Source organism: Acanthopagrus latus, chromosome 9, assembly GCF_904848185.1.
Source record: "Acanthopagrus latus isolate v.2019 chromosome 9, fAcaLat1.1, whole genome shotgun sequence".
Lineage (NCBI taxonomy): Eukaryota > Metazoa > Chordata > Actinopteri > Spariformes > Sparidae > Acanthopagrus > Acanthopagrus latus.
The window spans coordinates 4,374,332-4,395,160 of record NC_051047.1 but is presented as its reverse complement, the minus strand read 5'-3'; the positions used below and the strand labels follow the sequence as shown (position 1 = coordinate 4,395,160).

At 42.0% G+C, this 20,829-nt stretch overlaps 1 protein-coding gene across 1 annotated transcript in view; it reads left to right on the top strand.

Annotated features, from left to right (window-relative positions):
* The window catches only part of LOC119026476 (aryl hydrocarbon receptor-like), a 42,030-nt gene extending 33,354 nt beyond the window's left edge, over window positions 1-8,676 (top strand). The window contains exons 10-11 of the mRNA XM_037110906.1: window positions 1,084-2,686; window positions 5,018-8,676. Of these exons, the coding sequence (XP_036966801.1) occupies window positions 1,084-2,686; window positions 5,018-5,167 (1,753 nt within the window). The 3' untranslated portion in view covers window positions 5,168-8,676. The remainder of the gene's footprint in view (window positions 1-1,083; window positions 2,687-5,017) is intronic.
* The last annotated feature ends 12,153 nt before the right edge of the window (window positions 8,677-20,829 follow it).

Here is a 20,829-nt window from a genome sequence, read left to right as displayed (position 1 = left end):
CTTCCTGCGTGTTTTAGGCCGAATCCCAATACTCTTAATGCTTTATTGCTGATTTGTGGATGACAGTCTCACAGTTTGACATATTTCATGTTGCATTCTCCCTCTTTGATGGCTTAAGATACCTGAAATTTGACTGAAGTCCAGAGGTGAAACTGCTGCACTCGGTACAGCTCCTCTATTAGTAGTGCAGGCTTGCAGGGCAGGAGCACAGGTTGTTAATGTTAGACTATAATAAGACTATAAAGCACTGCAAGCCACCAGGTAATGAAGCAGTGTTGTATTTATTTGATGATTTGATTAATAAGTTGTGAATGAATCTCCATCAGATAAATGGCATTGTGATGATAGCAGCATATCACCTCAGTAACAGAAAGTAGTCACCTTAGCTCAAGACGCCATGTTGGAAATGACTATCAATGATGAGGGTATGAGGGTCCTGTACCGTTGTCCCATTGTAACTACCCCTTGTAACTCTGCTCTGAGGGGCAAGGGGCAGTCAGAGCAGCTATAAATGTAAATAGGATTGAGCCTTAGACTGACTTATTTAAAATCATTCATAATATGATGTGATGATAGGAAACTATTTGCTATGTAAAGATTTACAGTAGGGGCAGCTGTAGCTCAGCGGGTAGAGCAGGTCGACTAGTGATGGGAAGGTCACTGGTTCAAATCCTAGCTCCAGGCTTGCAAGGTTGTTGAAGTGTCCTTGAGCAAGATACTGAATCCCAAATAGCTCCTGATGTCGGGTTGGCACCTTGCATTGCGGCCTCTGCATCAGAGTGAGTGCGACTTGTCCAGGGAGTACCCTGCCCTCGCCCAGAGACAGCTGGGATTGGCTCCAGCAAAAATCACCTGTGACACCATAAAAGGAATAAAGCGGTTACAGTGGATGGATGGAGATTTACAGTAATGGTAGAGAGTATGTGTAGTTGTGAGAGATGTGACTCAGACTCCCAGACAGTTATAAGACACCTTCAATCATGCAGAAGTGAACAAGAATGAAACCAGCAACCAAGCAACAAACTTTGATCCTTTGCACGTGAATTGCCATCCAGACATTAATCATGTTTTCTGTCTTTATAGGGATGAGGAGGGAGGAGAACATTTGCGGAAGCGCTCTATGCATCTACCCTTTACCTATGCTACAGGAGAGGCCCTGCTCTACCAGTCCAACCATCCCATAGCAGGCTTTAGAGATGGAGGCCACGAGAAAAACGGCAGTAAGTCAAAGAAGAGCCGGACTGAAAGGCTGGTGAGGGATGGTGTGGACCCTGGTTCTCTTCTCGGGGCTCTCATGAGTCAGGATGAGTCGGTGTATGTCTGCCAGCCCGCCATGGAGCCCAAGATGTCCTTCCACAGCAGCTTCTTTGGAGACATAATGGGCTTCTCTGATTCTGAACCCTCCAGCTTGCACAGGAGCTGGGACGAGCCGAGCAATGGTGTGCTGGGCCCTGGTATCACACAGGCAGGACCCAGCTTTGACCCTCTGCTGGCTACTCTCGACTCCCTCTCTCTGGATGGCCAAGGGGTTGGTGATTCAGAAGAGGTGGGTTGTTCAAACGGCGAGCTGTTTGGGGCTCTGGAAGGGCTGGGGCTGAGTGCTGAGGACCTAGAGCTGCTACTGCTTGATGAGCGGATGATTAGAGTTGAGATGGACCCTGAGCGAGTGCCCACCTTGGATGACTTGCTTACAAATGAGGAGATCCTTTCTTATATCTACGACTCCTTAGAGGGAAAGATTAATTCCTCAGAGCGTGGAGGACAGGCGCCTCCCAGTACTTCCTCAGCGACAGCCACAACGGTGTCAATACCTGAAAGTAATCCCACCCCTGACAATAATGTGCAAATGCAGTTTCCTCACAATAAGCCTCCCCTGGTGGAGCAGGCTCCCATTGTCCAGCTGTCCCAGCAGATGCAACAGCACCTCAATATGCGACCTGATAAAGTGGCGCATGACTGGGGCCAGCAGAGTAACCATTTGCCGAAAACAACAGTGAATGGAGACCTGCAAAATCAATCTATCCCCAACGGACAATGGACACCCCAAGGCATTCTAGCCAGTGCAGGGATACAACTGGATCATTTCAACACACAACAGACTATTTTCAATGGCAAGGCCTCAGAACTGGATGGAAAGCTTCTTGAGCAGAAAACGCATCAACGGTACCTTCAGCAGCAGCAGCAACCCAGGATGCAGAGCCAGCGCTCACAGCAGTGCCATGCCAAACAGAAGGCAGACCACCTCAACGGACTGTGTGATATCTCCAGCACAGAGCATTCAGCAGGGAAATCCCAGTGGCAGGCCTTTGGATTCAGTGAAAATCTGGGCAGCAATGCCTGCCTTGATAACAGCCAAAAACCTCTGACAAACACCTCACTAGATTCTTGCATGGATTACAGCATGCCTGATATTGACAATGTGGATTACACTATTAGTGAAAGTATGTTTGGAAGGAGTGGACAACAGCACAGGGCCGAGTCCACAGTTTCATCATTCCCAGGGATGAACCATAATCAGCAGCAGGAGCAGATCCCAGTTCCTTTGGCCCAGGTCATCTCCAGCCTTTCGCAGTGCCCACCCCCCAACACCTCCCTGGAGCAGATCTTAGGAGTGGGCAAGCCCTGCCGGCAGTTGGACCATTTTGGCATGGTGACCTCTGAGATCCCTCATGACCCCAGTCCCAAGGTGAGATTGCTGGAACACTGACAGGATGCTGTGGTGATGCGATCAGAACTCTCGAAAAAAGTTTGATCTTGGAAATTAATTGATGGGAAGAATGTGTGCAAGGTTGTAATGTAAGGTTTACCTCCTAGGTTATTAGGGCCTTTGACTGCATCTCAGCATGTTTTTTATAGTATCAAACGGCAAAATATTCCATACTGTTGGGGGAACAGATCTTAAAACTTTTCAAAATCACACGTTATTACCAGCATCCCTTTGGAGCGACCCTAACTAACACAGAACTGATTTTGAACATTTTGCTAGAGCTTTCTGTCTGTGGACAGATTTTTCACTGCACTGCATCACAAACATGATGGTTGCAGTCACTTTACGTTAAAGGGATATAGTTGAGATCGAAAATAAAGACCAAGTTTGCACTGACAGCTCAAGTAGTAATGTAGTAGTGACTGTTGAGTAGTTGGGTCAGAACATGAATATGTTGATGGTTCTCAATGGTGGCTTTTAATGATCTTACATTCAGGACTGTTGGTAGGAGAAATCAAGACATGTAATACAGGATCTTTCAATGGGATCACACCAGCTGTGATGCTGATTGACATGTTGACGCTCCCACCCATGAGTACTCAGTGGTCATTACTACATCGCATGAGTACTCAGCACTCATGGGTTGGACCACACCCAAGTTTGAACTCAAGTCTTTTATTTTCCCAACACACCTGTAAAGTTTCATGGTTGCAACTTTCACGGCTGTAATGCTATCACACTGACAAAATCTGTCCACATTAGACAAACATACACCTGGCAAAATACTCAAATCCACTACAGGGGTAGATCCCAATGTAATAGGTGTCTCTAGGTGCACATTTTTGCGATGATGACTCACACAAACACACACACACACACACACACACACACACACACACACTGACTCATGAAGTGAAAACAACACCAGCAACAATTCCATTCATGACACACAGAGGATGACTGTCAATGAGTTTGTTCACATTATGATTTTCCTTTCAATCTAAGACCAGCAACTGCGCCACCTAGAGAGTAATCCGACAACATTTTATGTATTTTATATAGGATACATCACGTTCTAATAGGCAGACGGACGTGAGATTTCAATGTTCATCTCTGCAATACTCTCTGTAACGCATCACCAATCCACTCATACCAACACTATGAGACTTGGACATGAGGGAGAGTTGAATACTTGATTTACCTGGTATTGTACTTGACAAAAGACAGCATACAGTATATACAATATATTGTATGTTTGTGTATCTCTACACCTTAATTTGAAATTTGTGAAACATAAGCTAAAGTACTTGAATTGAATAGACATTTGACAAAATCCTAAAAATACTGTGGTCACACAGATGTGTGGATGTATGGTTACTTTGTCTCAGAAAGTAGGAGGTATTTTAGCATCTTTATTCAGTGTCATCATGGAGTAGATACTGAGAGAATATTGCAACTCACCAGGGAAGGGAAGTTATTTAGTGCTTGTGTGCTCAAAGTACTTTGTTCTGTCAAATCATAAAAAATAACACACACAATTTTAAGCTATATGTGCATGCATATCTGTGTGTGTGTGTGCAATGTATAGTATTGCATAATGCATTGTATTACATAAACTTCAAGTTCTCACTAAATGGATCAAAATTGAATCAGGTCTAATTTGTCCACTCTCCCAGTATATCCGAACAGCTGACGAGCTGAGGCAGAGGAAGAGGCTCAGAGCTGTCTTTTCTCCACATCTGTGTCTTGTCTGTTTTGTTCTTTCAGTGTGTCAGTGCTCGAAGACGTGATGAGTGAGGGACATGGTGTGCTGATGCAATTTGTTTTCCCCCTCTCTGTCTCTCTCTGGCTCAGATGTGACCCTCCAAAAAATGAAAAGACTGCAGTGTTTGTCTTTTTTTATTATTTGCTGCTCAAAGTGTTTGCACAATTTGAGAAGAGACGTTTAAGGTTCATGTAGTTCAGCATTTTCACCACTGGTATTGAGGGGGAGATGGGAGATTATTGCAGTTTAAATAGACTGCTGAATTGACAGGTTGCACTTGGTGGATGAATGTAGAACTAGCTTGCAGACGTCACTCCATTTTTGTAGTTTTTTATTGGTAAGACTGGAATAATCTCAACTGCTCCTTAATTGTTAAGCTGGCTAAAAATAGAGATTTTGATTTAAATGTCATTTATCTAGCTTTAATGAACAGCTGCACGCTATGAAATTTCATGTTGAATGATTAAAATTTAAACAACACATAACATATTTGTATGTGTTTAATATTTCTCTCATCTGTCACGGTATCCTCTTGTCATGTGCAGATGGAGAATGGCTGCATCCTGAACAGTACTTACCCAGGAGGCTGTGCCCTGCCCAATAGGAACGGGGCAGTGCCCCCTACTGTCCAGATGCCCGGCCCTGAGACTTTGTCCAGCCTCCCCGACCCACCAGCCACCGGCTTCTACCTCTGACCAGCTGACCAGACACAGTCATGCAGCAGGACACTGTTAATGGCCAGAAACACACAATGACTGGACCAGCCTTATACATCTAGATACACAACAAACAAAGCTGAATAATGTAGGCCTATATGTTTTTCTTTCGTTCATTTTGAATTTATAAGATTTCTTTTTTGTGTGTGGGGGGAGGGGAGATCAATGTGTTGTATTTCAAGTCATATTATCATACGAGTCCTTTGTTTACAATAATGCAGTGAAGAGTGCTCAGTTGAGTTTATTTTAAGTAATAAAGAGAGGTAAATATGAGTTTCTAAGGATGAGTTCTACAAATCTGCGTTCAGATACAATACGACACACTATGTAGAGCCATAGGAAACAGGAGTTATGGCGAGTTCTGTGTATTTTTGGGGGGTCAGTCCCAATTATTCAATACTGATGTTTAAAAAAACACAATACAGCTTTTAGTCCTTGTGGGATTTAATGATATTTTATGTCCAGTAAAAGGGCAATATAACACAAGGAGGAGATGTCTCAAAGATGTTCTATTTACTGAGTTAATATTTGGTGCTATTGGTAGATAAATTATAAATACATCCCCGGTGGAGGCTATTGCTTGTATTGGATTAAAGGAACAGTTCACCCAAAAATGATACAGCAGCCATTTTCTCCTCAACCCCATGCTGATGGAAAGTCGGGTGAAGTTTCTTAGTCCACAAAACATTTCTGGAGCTTCACAGCAAAATAGCGTTGCAGCAATCCCCCAAGCAACTGTAGTAGTCGGAGACTTGTTTTAACACGTAGAACAACAGCCAGGCTAACACATGCAGACATACTGAGGTGAAAACAGGTCGTTGTATGTCTCCACTTTGTGAATGTACAGAAACAGGAGCAGAAATCAGGAGGACAGGACTTTAAGTATCCGATCAAGCATCAGATGCAGTTCATTGTTGTTATTTTGTTAAATATTGAATTTGTTTTTTAGGTTATTTGATTCGCTTTGTATCTGAACGCACCATAAAACACACACTCCGTGACGTGACAACAGTTGTTTTTTGTTTTTTTTGTCACTGGCAGTCGACAGGACTTCAGCATCGCTCAGAGTTTTTCCATCATGCTACAAGAATGTAATCTTTTCAGTGTTCAGTGATTTCTTTGTTGAACGGTTTTCACTTGTCAACAATGAGATTAATCCATATATGTTTGGAAAAAAGTATAGAATTTATGGTTAGATATATACTGCACTTTATTTCAAGCACCCAATTAATGCAGATCTGTAGTCGGGGACACTGGAGTTGGAAAACCAACAGACCCTGTTTTGTTTTCTTCTTATTTTGAGGTACATTTCAGGTGATGGGTTAATGTCCTCACGAGCACAAACACTTCTGTACAACTGTTACTGACATCATTTTTTTTTTTTTTTGTCTTTCTCCACTTGAATTATTATTTTGTCGTTGTTCTTTTTTTTTATTTTGGTCATTGTTAAAAAGTTTAACTGACTCGACTGATAAGAGGAGTTTTTTAATTTCCTGTATTTATTCATGTCCTACAGCAAGAAAGCATTCTTGATTGTTTTGAAGTTGATGTGTACGACATTCCTCTCATGGTTTGTCATCCTCTTGCGAAGCGGTGGTTGCACTTGCTCTCTCTCCTGAGGGAATCAGTATAATCATTCTACTGCGAACCCAGACACATCACAGTGCGGTCAAAAGCGTGGTTTTAAAGGAACAGTCTGACATCTTGGGAAATCCTTTTGTCTGTGGTCTTATTCAGAGCTGATAGAGGGAAGATTGATACGAAAACTTGCTGGACACGCAGAAATGAATTATATCCATCCTCTCCCCTGACTTGCATCTTGAAAAGGAAACGTATGGTTGTGTCAAAATGAGTTTCCGATGCATTGCCAGTATTTCATTACACATGATAACATCCGCCTAACAATGTGAGTGAAAGGTTTTGGGTTTTTCCCCATAATACTTACATGACTGCATGCACTGGAGCTCCAAAAGTTTGAGCACAACCTGCTGACTCATGTTAATCCCATTATGATTGTGTTTAAAATACAACACATGACAGTCAGGACACCTCTCTCTTCTTTCGTCTTCTAACAGTTTGTGCAAAAGCTTTGAGGCGTTCTTTCCTCTCCTGTGATTAACCCCACTGAACATATATTGGGGCGCGACACAGCATTCTGTGACATCACGTGAGGCTTTGTGGAACGCCCAGATCACGGTGGGAAAGCATGAGTCAGCAGCAGTATGAATACTTGTGGGGTCCATGTCAGCTCACGTCCATGATGTCATAAAGCAAAAGGGGAACTCAACTCAAGACTCAACCTGTGTCAAGGCCAGTCAAATTGTTAAGCTGATGTTATTATTTGTGAGAAATAAAAATAGCATTACATTCAACACCAATGCAAAGTAGTGATTAGACTAGTGGACTTTTTGACCCCATGCTACCGTACGCCCCCAAAATGTGAGAGCTTTCCTTCTACATGGTGAAAATAATGGTGATATATCAGGTCAGTAGTTTCAAGTCTGCACAGCATCTTAGAGCAGTTACAGAATGGCAAACAGTGAAAAACCAAATGTGAGTATTAAAAAGAGATCTCTACTGGAAGGATACAGTTCTGAATGTTTCTTGTACATAGCAAAATGACTGGAACATGATGCAGAGTAGAATTATTTCATCATGAAGAGACGCTGAAAAGAGATTTCCATTTAATTGTTCAAATAATGTCATAACTATTGGTATTAATATTATTGTTAAATGTTTTATGTTGAAATGTGAGACACATGTGGTTACATGTCATTCGAACTTCTTTCCCTTTTTCTTTTTACTGCAGCAGACATATTTGCTATATTTAATATGATCGATGTGACTTATTAACAATGTGAAAAACCATATGTATATAAAGGCAAACAAATACAGGTATGTACATAGTTTTACGTCAAGTCACTCGTTTCAAGCACTATTTTTAAGACACGCTTATCAAACTCCTTTGTCGATTCTTTTTTTTTTTTTTTTTTTTTTCTGTTTTGTTTTGTAAATTGTAAATAGTACTCTCATCACAGAACACTGGACTCTATGACAGCCTGGAAATGGTGCCATACTACTGAGACTTGTTTAATAGGCTCTAATGTTGGAGAGTTTCATTTTGTTTTCTGTTTAGCCACGGTAACTTTTAACATGCTAACAGGACAAGGTGTAGATGTCGCAGATTTGACCCGTGTCCTTTGACTGCTTGTTTCAATTGTTTGATTTTTCGTCCTTTGATAAATAAAGGATTTCTTCAATCACAGAAAAAAGAAAAAAAAAAAAAACACAAAACACAAACTTCTTGCAAAGCATATAACTCTGACCACTCATACGGTACGTCTCTCTCTCTGAGCCCTCCAGTTTTGTATTCACTCGGACAGCAGACAGCAGGGGTGTCCAACCTTTGTCAGTGACTCCCTACCGTGGACCCCTGACATGTAAAGGTGCTATGTGTAGCATTTTAACGTCAATAAATCATTACCACATTAAATCTGTTTGCACACTGCTTTGCTTACTGTCAACAAAACCACTTAAACGTTAGTGGAGCAGGGGTTCACAGCCGTTTTCCTTAAAGCAGAAATATACGAATTAAACCAACGTTTCCCCTCTTAGCACTTCCCCCGGGGTATTAGTGTTGGCGCCGCTGTTGCAAAGACAGTGTTAGCAACATGGCCACTGCTAGCAGCCTGGCTACTGTCCAAAACAATAAAAGAACTTTAAGAATCCCACACCCTCAGCCCGGATAAATTGAAAATACTTTTTGTTTTTAGTCTCAACTCGTCAAATATTGACCCTGTTGGTTTCCAAGCTCATCAAACACTGATGCTTTGCCACCCTTAAGCGTCATTATTTGAAGAGTCAGCAATGAGACTCAGAAATAAACTTTTCTTACAAATACGACCTTTAAAATAACATCAGTCATTTGTTCTAAAAACTTCAGTGAATTTAACTTCACTGCTGGATGGGACTGAAACTCCTGTTTTAAGTACAACACAGTAAATGCCAGGTTGATTTAACTCAAAATCTTTTGCAATATCAATTCATTTTCTTATTATTCAAGGTAGTATCTTAAGTTAACTGAGGTTTCCAACCTTTCTCTATAAGAGAGCTACAAGCAGTTTGCTTTATAGTCAATGAATGCCTACTCGTACTCAAAAGCAATTACAGTGCTACTGGTAGCACATTATTTTCAGGTTGCCTTAACAGATCCAACTACCTTGAATCATCAGCTCCTGAGACGATATTTCACAGAAAACATGAAAAAGTCTTGCACCGTACATCTCTCAGCTGTTCAACGACAGCACCTCTGATGCTTAAACAAGTGAGTCACAGTAACATCACAGAAATATCACATCAAAAACATATGGGTAACTGAAGCAGAACAATTCTAAACAGCCATATCCTGAGATCTTAGCACTGACAGGATGAGGTTTACTTTGCTTAATGCCAGGACTGGGTAAATAAACTTAATGTGAACAATCAGAGATATTTTCATCCAATTCCAAGAATAAGCTACCTATCAAGAGTTTTTGCACCTGCTGATCCATCCGGGTGCAGAATTTGGTTGACACAATAACATCTTTTGAACAAATGAAATAACAGTAACTGGAGCTCCCGTTCTGATCGTACCACCAGCACCACCACCACCACAATGATTCTACACCACAGAGCAGATTTATTGTAACAAAAGGAAAATGATGCTGTACAGGATCTACTGGAAAATGGATCATGTTAAAAATCTGATTACTGGATCACTGGATTATTGTAAAAAGCTGAAGAGCTTTAAAATGACCCTCAGTAAACCACTAATCAATGGGAAATGCCTGCTAATGGGAGCTGGACAATAACCTTGCAGGTGAAACAGATTTTAATTTTGACTGATTCATTGATTCATCCATTTAAGACCATTAAAAGCTTCATCAGTGCAGTGATCAGTGTAACCTTTTGATTTTAAGAGCGGACAGTTCAGTTTCTACCATGGTATCAGGCCTGCTGGACAACACAGATTTAGCAGAAAAAAAAACAAAATTCACACAATTGACGATTTTCCTGTGTAAACTGATTAAATGAGAAACAGGATGTTCTGATTAGTTGGTGTGGTAATGTGAAAACGCTGTAATGTTGGTTTGAGGGGAGAGGTCCTTGGGAATACAAAGTCAATGTTGCCCTTCCTCAGCAGCTGATTGTGGAGCATCGGGAGCTTCCTGGGCAGCAAGTGGAACATCCTGAAGGTCCATAGCTGGGAAGAGTCTACCTTCTCAAACTCTGGCATCAGCTCCTGCACTGTTGTGTGTCGTTCTGTGTCTTACAATGGTACTGGTTGTTCGCTGTTCAGCTGTTTGAAGGTGAGGGCTGGGACTACACAGCACCAGCTGACTCCAATCACCTGTAAATGAGCTACAGCTGCTGAGACTGAGCTGGTGCACAACACAATTCAGCCAGACAACATTTTAGCCGCAAAGCTTATTGATTTTAACATAAGCAACATCTGTGTCGCTTAGGATTTGGACTGCCTCACATCTAGACTGCAATAATGTGAGCCTGGGTGGTGATACCGTACAGTACCGGTGTGACCAAAGGCGTGCCTGATTTTTCACCATTTTTATTAACTACAGCATCTTTCATCAAAAGAGTATTTTATGTTGTGGTATTTTTTCTTGAACAAAGAAAGTGAACACTTCCTCCCCCGCTGATCGATGGCTTCAGAACTTAAAACTTATGTTGCAGGAGTACTGCTTGAACAGAACACTGTTTTTATAGCAGCGGTCCAGGAGCCGCTGGAGTCACACCAGCTGAAAACTGTCACGTGTCGTGCTATGAACTTTTTGCATCGTTCCCGCTTCTTGAAAGGCTGCTTACTTTTCTTTCAGACAAGCAGAGACTCTCGGAACCTTGTAGCTGCTGTTGATGGAGTCAGGTCGACACCGCAGACACTGCCTACAGACCTCAGTGTAATTCTTTGTGATCAGCAGGCTGCCAGAGGGGAGCGGCGGCAGCGTGAAGAGGCGAGAGAGGACGAGCAGTCACAATATGGTCTTCACACAGCAGCAGGCTTCTCACACTCCAGTAACTCACTTTGTCACGCACAAACATCATCGGTGGTGCAGCAGAGGATGAGCAACGGGATCAAAGCTGACGCTGGCCGACTGCGGTACAGAGGTGGCGTTAAGTATGAAGATATCACTGCTGGAGGAGACTCATGTCAGACTGTGAGATTTACCATCATCCCTGTGAGACTCTACAGGAACTTTACCATGTGGTCCACAGTAGCTGTAGTGATTATTATGGCAGCAAAGGAGGAAGTCAGGTGAAGGGATATTAGAAGTTCATGTAGGGAGTCAACAGTGACTTCTTTTCACAATGTAACTCTACTGCACCTAGGTGCATTTGTAACCAAAGTTGCACAAGTAACTTAACTCAAACCACAATATACCTTCTCTACCTAACCAAGTAACTCCAGTGCCTAAGATGGTCAACGAACTGCACTTATTTAGCAACCACTCAAAGCACTTTGCAACACAAGTCAGCATGCACCCATTCGTACACTAGCAACAGAGGCTACCATGCAAGGTGCCACCTGCTCATCAGGAGCGATAACCATTCATGGAGCGCACCGATTGGAAGAGCCACCAGGAGCAATGGCATTGGGGTTGCTTCGACATGTAGACTGCAGGGGCCAGGAATCAAACCACCCACTCGTTCTACCTCTTGAGCCACAGCTGCCCTTACCAAACTATGAGTGTATGACCAAGGTCTGGTAGCTCTGTCACTGGTATGCTGCAGTCATGTGGATTTGGTAACATTGATATATGTTGTTACGGGAAATCACTGGCAATGTGGGATGTGTTGCAGCATCACTTTCAAAAAAGAGGAAACAGTGCTGTTTTAAGGATTAAAAGCGGTTTGCTAATCGCTTGTAAAAAGAAAAGACCAATGTCTGATGAAGTATTGTCTTCATTTAAAGGTGCAAAAAAAATGAATGTGGGGAAAGACAGTTGATTGTTGAGTCTCACTCCCAGGCTGTCAAACACATACTGTGGGTAGTTCCTGTTAGTGTTAGTGTTTGTCTCTATCTCTATCTCTGAACAATCCACTGAATTAATTGTCTAGATGATCACAAGCACTTTGACAATTATAGATGTGATTTACAGTCCTGCAGCGGAATACACAAGTACAGATCATTATAGAATGGATTTGTGAGATTATATCTATGTCAGTAAATTCTGCAGATTTTGGGAAATTGTCACTTTCTTTAGCACTTTCTCGCAATGTTTACAGATCTTCTTATGAACTCTAGAGCTGCACCAGAAACTAATTATGTGTCTAGACCTAACATTCCACCAAATTTAATTAAAACACTTGATGCTAACCAACAAACAGGAGCAGAATCGTCATACCAACACATATCACAATATAAAGTACTGCATTTAATTAAGTTTTAGTTGAATTCAGTAGTCTCTACCACGCACGACTTTACAGTATATCCAACCAGATTAGAAGATGATGAGTTTTCGTATGAAACCTTTCCCAGTAATCTACATTAAGAACCCACACACGGAGGGTTCGAGGCTAAACTGAATCCAATTTGTCCATGACTAGAAAAGTTGCTTACAGAATCCCTGATTTACCCCCGTAGCTCTCAGTTAACCAAAATCTCTCCCAGCGGCAGCAGAAAAGCTGAACGCTGCTGCTGCTGCTGCTGCAATCATCTGCCTCAAATTAGAACATCAGATCAGACATGCCCAGTGTTTTGATTTCCTTGAATGCTGTCCTATTTTAATCCACAGAGGAAATAACTACGGGTAATCGCAGATCGGCCTGAGGCTCGCTGACATCACTGGTATTGAAAAATCAAACCTCAAATTAAATGGTGATATCACTCAGTGCTGTTGGCAGGGAAATAGGACAGAGGGATGCAGAGGATGACTCAATGTGAACGTGTCATTCTATTTATAGCGCCCCTAGATTCACATTTGACATTCAGCCATGGGACACTAGAGCTTGTGTCATTAATCTAGATAAGTAACAGAAAGTAATGCAAAGATTTGGAGATGAATGTCACAAAGAGGGAGCCCAAATGCCACTTTAAGTATCCGGGGGGGGGGGTGTGGCTGAGAGGCACTAAAGCTCTCCTTGATTCATGCAAAGACACATCTCGTCCTCTTTGAGTCTAACAAGGCAAACGCAAGAACAATGGGACCGAGTGTGCCCGAGGGACACTGTTACAGATGAAATGTTCAGCGAGGAGAGGTGAGCTTTGTCAGGCTGAGTCGGCCACGCAGACGGCAGACGTATTTAGACAATAACTAGCCAATTAAGAGTCCCTCTGAAGTGGAGGGAGGGGGACAAGTGAATCATCACCCTGGTACATCTGCTCACCTCCTCTGAGGCTGACAGGGCCACGCTGCGGTTTTTCATGGATGTCAGATACAGAAAAAGGAGCCGCCGCAGAGTTTCATCCTGCGTGTGGAGACATATCTTCAAACACACTTTATCTAAGTGAAAAACTGTCAGCGTGGACAGTGATATTATTTTACTTTGATCTAGTGAGCACCAGGCCTACTCTATGGCAGACATAGGAGTAGTCGTAGCAGTAGGAGCGCCGTGTGTCGGCGGTGGTGTAAAGTAACTCAGTACATTTAGATAGATAGCTAGATAGACTTATTGAGGAGTGAAGGTAAGTGGAACATAATGTGTAAGAGGATAAGGTGCAGTTTTAATTAACAGAGTGCTAGAGTGATTAACTCAAGCACTGTACTTTCGTAGTGCTAGCGGTAGCAGTGTGTTTTTACATACTCTTATGATAAGCTTTAAAACGGTGGTTGCACACAAAGAAGTAGTTTTCATGTTTCAGATGTATGTGGGTGGAAGCTAGTTTCACCAGGTGAGACGTCCCAACTAAACATTTAGGGATGGTTTTATCTAAAACCTCTTTTGTCCTTATTAAAGAGGTCTCTCTCTATACTTTATGAAATGGAGATTTTAAGTGCAGTGATTCTGTAGAATAGAAGTTGTCTTGTCTGCTCGGGCTTGTCAGGATAGGCCTATTATGGTACCTTCACTGGGAATGGAACATGGCACGACAGTGGCTCAACACAAGGCATGCACAGTGAAGTCATTTTATATTACACAGGGAAAACTAGTTTTTATGGTAAGTGCAGAGTGCAGGAGTCTAAACTGAAACTGAGTAAACTGAATCAGTGAACTGAGTCTCCCTCTGTTGTTAACTTTGAGTACTACACCGGTCTTAATTTTTTTTTTTTTTTCACGTTTTGTCTTCCCTTCAAGTCTCCTGAAGTGTGACACTGTGGAGTATCCTGGTGATCGGGTGTCCTGGATGGGGAAACTCATGACAGCCCTGTCCAAACTGTTGACTGATTTAATTTGAAGACCATCAGGAGATATTCTGATTATACAGTTAGAACCGTCACTGTCCAGATGGGTGTCAGTTTAAAGGAAAAACCTGCACAACCTCCAGTCTCTGGAGCCCTCTCCACGCTCCCATATTGTTCAAATGATTCACTTCATTTTCATTCTCATCAAACCAGTGAATGGCCCCTCATGTCCTGTATAAAGCATCTGCATTTGTCATAATTTCTTCTAAACCATTCCAAGTTGTTCCTTCACGCTGTTACCTGCTTATAATGAAGAAATGGCTTTCCACCAAACTGGCTCTCTTTCAAAGTTTTTGAAGCCCTTATTGGAGACGGTTTGTATGTGCGAAGGAGCCTAGAAAGGCGACCCAAACACTGGCCTCTCATCGTCATTCACATGACGAGGGTGACGTGAGGGGTGTTCAGTTGGTTGCACTCTGCAACCGCTCTGCTATATGCCAATAAATCTCACATACTGGACCTTTAAGTGTTAAGACATCTTCTAGTGTGATAAGGTCTGACTTAAGTACAGCTGTTCATAGTGCCACAGTGCACATTGTACATTTGTACCCATTCACCTCTACTGGCTCACAATGTGCATGAGCAAAGGACTGGAGAGAAGGGGTACCAGAGGACAACAATAATAAAAATGAGTCAAGGTAGTGGGCTTAAATTTCCACATCAAGATTCAGGACTTTCTGCTAAAGTGTGCACACATGCAGAGTAAGAGATCGTCATTTGGTTTGATCCCCCTGGTCTGTGTGTCAAAGTGTCCTTGGGCAAGATACTGAACCCCAAACTGCTCCTGATGTGCTGCTGGTCGGCACCTTGCATGGCAGCCAACACCATCAGCATATGAATGAATGTATGAATTACTGTAAGTCACTTTGGACAAGGGTGTCTGCTAAATGCTGCAAATGTCTGGGCTGTTTCTGCATCACAACACCTCACACTGTTATTGTCACATCTGCCAATAGGTGGCAGTAGCACACAATAAGAGGCTGGAGTCAGTGGAGCAGCTTGCACATTGCTTCCATGCTGATAAGGTGGTGTGTTCAGAGAGAGGAGGAGAGGCTCACACTGGCAGGACAGCAAGAGGAGAGAGGTCACAGCGAGTGACAGGGACATGTTAAACATGGCTACCTCTGGATAGAGGCCAACAGGCAGGGAGGAACAAAGATGGCTGTGCATCAAAAACCAACTGTACCTCTTTGATTAACTCGGAACACAGGTTGAAATAAACAGATGGGTGAAAAGAGCAGAATAGTTTGTTCATTAATTGTGATGATAAACTAAGGAAATGTTTGATTGTACTAAGAATTCAACCCGTTCTCCATTTGTGGCTGTTTTTGGGGCTGCACAATAAGCTGGCAGGCCTCACACCTTCATTTGGACTAATGTTGCCTACACAGCAGATCATGTTTATTCTTTGGAGTTTTCTTTAAACTCGTTCCTTTTTTTATAGCTTTGGTTTGGTTTTTATTAATTTCTTTCATTGTCTGTTATTGTGCTGTATATGAAGCACACAGTTGGTTGATTGATTATAGTGTTCTGCTGCTGAAAATGGTCAGTGACAGTGTTGAGATTGAACCAAACCATGTTGCTTCTAGATGCTAGCCAGCTCAATAAAACTGAAGACTTCGGTAATAACTGTCGACCAGTTTGTTTCGGTAAGATACACATTTTCACACATTTGATTCATTAATAACAGTTTGTTGATGAGTGTACAGGGGTGAAGTGGATGCTGCTCTTCACAATGGCCTTCTTATACGCATTCATTCAATTCCATTCAAAACTACAGAGAAAAGAGAGTAAATTAAGACATCTGGATAACAGCTGGCACACTGTCGTGGTGTTTTGCCTTCAATGAATGCGGGAAAAAAAGAAAAAAGAAAAAAGCTTTCTCTCTATTTTCAAACAGGTTAACTGGACCTGGATGGGGCACACATAAATTCCAGCATGTATCAGCCAAAATATGTCCAGTTGTAAGGCCTCTCGGTGAGGTATCAGCTCCAGAACCATACCACCACCATCCTCAAAGTGTCTTGTTGTTTGACCAAAGAACTTGATATTTACACAAAAGCACCTGTTTGACATTGTAAAGTGATGTGACTGTCTGTAATGTTTCTGTGTAACAGATGCCGAGACACTGGCTCAACAGTTTCAGGTTTGCTTCCCCTGCTTGGAAATGTTTAGTTTAACCTCTAGTGTCTGCCATCTCAACATTGATATTCATACAACTGCATTTGACTCTTCACCTGTCAAGGCGTGATTGCTCGTCTTTCACTAGTTTACCAAGTTATTTGAAATATTCACGTGTTCTGCTGCTTACGCCACAGCACAGCAGCTCTGCTCTGCTCTGCGCAGAAATACTTCAGTGGCTATTCATGGTCCCTGGGCGATGATTCATATTTTTGTGACACTTCTTCAAGCACCACAAAGGGCTTCACAGTCTGTATAACATTCTATAACCCTCTATAATTAGACCCTTTATAGAGTGGTGTAGCGATGACGTTTTGTAAGTTAACCCTGAAGTCAGCATCACCCTGGTTCCCTCCACATAAAGCCAGAGAGATCTTTGAATTGGATATAGTGAAATCACTGAAAAATATTCTCTGTGTCAAACACAAGTTCATGATACTTACACATTTTGATCAAATCTCAAGCTGTCAAAAGCTAATGTCCATAAACAGAAGGCATCACAGTCACATGACTTAAACGTCACCACCACTAAGCATCTTACGACACAATAACTGTACAGGTTTTCTATAAACTGATCAGTGTACAAGTTGTGAAGTTAGAGTTGGAATAGTTTGTAACTAAAGTTGGCCTGTATAGACGGACTAGTGAGTAGATGAGTCTGTGTGTTCACTGTGATGATGTTAAAACACAGACAAGGTTTATCAGATTGTGGGACAGTTAATGATGTATTTTATGTTGGAGAACAAAAAAATTTAAAAAACTTCAGCCTGTGGTTACCACACACCTTATTTCAGGCATTCAACCAAAAAAACATTTGAAAGAAACAAATGGACTTTGAAACAAGGGAACTCAATGTGAAAAATTAACTGATTCCTGTCAATAAACTGTTTTAGGACCCATTATTAGACCACTCTATTAACTCCACAAAAAAACTTTAATGAGGGTAACTGTACGATAAGTAACTAATGTGCAGGGTAGACAGAAGACGCAGTAATACAGTTACAAAATGGCTGTCAAGCATCTCCCAGGTGTCACCGAGCACTGATTGAACCTGGACCAGAAATCCTTGCCTGTGGCACTGAGACCGAGGAAGATCACACATCTTATACGCTTGTTATCCAGCACTGTGTTGTGCTGCCCCAGCACTCATTGGCCAAGTAAGCCTTGACAAGTCCCCAGGCTGTCACAGGCCTAATGGACATACAACCCGTCACACAAAACTGCCATTTTACAGTCTCCTACGTTAACATGCAACTTTGTAAGGAAACCAGTGCAGGTATAGCAGAACATGTTAACCCCTGCACTGTGTTCATCTTGAGGATAGTATTCAAACACAGGTAGCTAGAAGCAGCCAAGTCACCTGACTAACATGATGGCTTTTTATATTTTATGCAAACCACTGATACATTTCATATCAACTTTTCTACAACACACGTCCCATCACACTCACTCTACATGTAAATGAGCTGAGTTTCATGTCCGGACATGGAGGAGGGATGGTGGCGGTGCAACAACAGGCAGAGATGATTTTTAACCAGACGTCAGGACATTATGATGAGGCCATCCCCGTCAGAAAAAATTACCATATAGGTCAACAGTGACAGCAGCTTACTCAAACCATATTCAAAAGTGCTTGTTAGGCGGCGATCCCTAGTGGCCGTAGTGATAATAACAACAGCAAATGAAGTCAGGCGAGGTGGTAGAATGAGCGAGAATACTGTTCATGTCCAGTGGGAAACAAAAAATCAACAGTGAGATATTTTGATGTAATGTTGAGTGTCATGTCACATCCACCACATAACTGAAGTAACATTAAGCAGACACTTTTTACAAAGTGAATTACAGTAATTAATATACTGATGGTGGTGGCTGCCATGCAAGATGCCAACCAGCACATCAGGAGTAGTCTGGGGTTCAGTATCTCGCCCAAGGACACTTTGACATGCAGACCAGGGGATTCAAACCAGCGACCTTCCAATAACAAGACACTGGCCCTACCCCTGAGCCACATAGCGTTGCAGAAGAGCTAGGAAAAATGACCAGGAGGTGATGTGCTCAGCTGAGTCCAGATTTATCCCATTGGTAACACTTTATGGTAAGGCTACATGACTTCATGATAATTCATGTAAACTTACCATAAAGTGTTATCATTCCATATGCTGAAAAACAGCGAAGCCGAGGTTGAGATGTCATTGGTGAAATAACATATCAGGGTGGCCAGCCAACTGGATCTGTAGGTTGGACTTCTCTTTCGCTAATTGTCCTTAAGCATGCCTTGCATCTCTACAGTCTGTTATAAACTAATGTAGCAACTTAGACACTTTTTCTACTGATGCTACTTCTTAGCAATACCGACTACAGTGGAAACCTCCCAGTAGTAAACTATAGCAACATAAAACACATTACAGGAACTTATACCCACTGTTACCGTCTGTATCATGTTTGTGACTGAAGTGACTGAAGAAATGGCGTTATATTAAGACAAACCATAATGTTTTCCTAAACCTCACCAAGTGTTTTTTTGTGCTCAAACCAGATTGTGACCCCACAATGAAGGTCCGCTGCTGCTGTCGCTGGTAGGCGGCAGTAGTCGCGTTGTTTTGAGAGTCACAGGCAATCAACCTATGTCATTTAGATGAGGATGAGACTATCCAGCTGCGATTTTTGCTGACAGAAGCAGGTTAGCCAAAAGATGGTCTTTTCGTAACCCTAACAATTGTTCTTTGTGCCTAGACCTAACCAGAGCATGAGCATAGTGTTCTCACATTACATAATTGACAATTGTACCTAAAGAAATGTACAGTTTCAACATATCCGTGGAGACAGATGCACATACCCGACATTTCTTCTGGTGATTGGCACTGAGCATGTTCACACTCCCCAGAGGATGAGCTCTCATCACTTAGACAGCCAAAATTATTTCCCTCAGCCATTTTGCCCTGATGGTGGCGTGCTAATGGGAAGCCAGCTGAAGCTTCACAGTCCACAAAACATTTCTTGAGCCTGCATTGACTCGACTTATTTTGGAATAAAATGGGTCATAAAATAAAACTTGTTTTGCATAACCTATTCTCCATAAGCCCCAAGATCCCAAATTGATTTGATGAGATGTTATTTAAAGTGAAACTCTCGCCAAAAAGCAACCTAGGCTTTATTTGTGAATGTATATGAGTCAAACCTTGTTGTAAAAGCGTAATTACGATGAAAGAGGCACTTTTAAGATTTACTATAGTTTCTTATTTGGGCAAACTAATTTTCAATGGAGTGCTACGGGCACTCATATGCTAGCATCAAAATCACACTAAGAAGGCTCGACACAACATGAAACTTTGCTCGTAGTATCACCAGGGTCTCTACACATGAACACGAGCATTGAAAACATTGTTTGTGTACACAGAGTTTACTAAAAACTAGGTTTTTTGAACAGCTCACGTTAGCAGCTGTATCTTCGGCGCTCCGCTGTCATGGCAGACAATAAATGTTGATCCTCGAGCGTGACCTAACAGGAAGGCTTGAGGAGCGGTCCACCATTACTCTGCTTCCGGTTAGGTCGTACTCGGGACTGACAAGACACCGCTGCTAATGTGAATTGTTCAAAAACCTTCTTTTTGAAAATTAGCTTGCTGGAAAACGAAACTATGCTGAATCTTAAAAGTGGCTCTTTCATTGTAATTATGCTTTTGCATGAAGGTTTGACTTATACACATTCACAAATAAAGCCTAGGTTGCTTTTGGCGAGAGTTTCACTTTAAAGACGTTTTTTATGGCTTCACTGGAGGCTAGCAGCTAGGCTAAACGCGTTAGCGAGGATGCATGAGCTCAACCACACACTGAGGGTGTAAATAACTTATTTTCAAATCAGTTTGGACTCTCTGGGCTTCCAGAGCCTTGGGTTCATCATTATGGAGCCATTTTATGTTGGGTTTTATTTTTCTGTTTTTACATTTTAAAACAACAACAATTTACGAAGCTCACCAGGGAGTAGCTAATGACTACATTTTTATTTTATTTTATTTTTTGACGAGCCGTTGCTTTAATTTTTTAGAAATATAACCACACAGT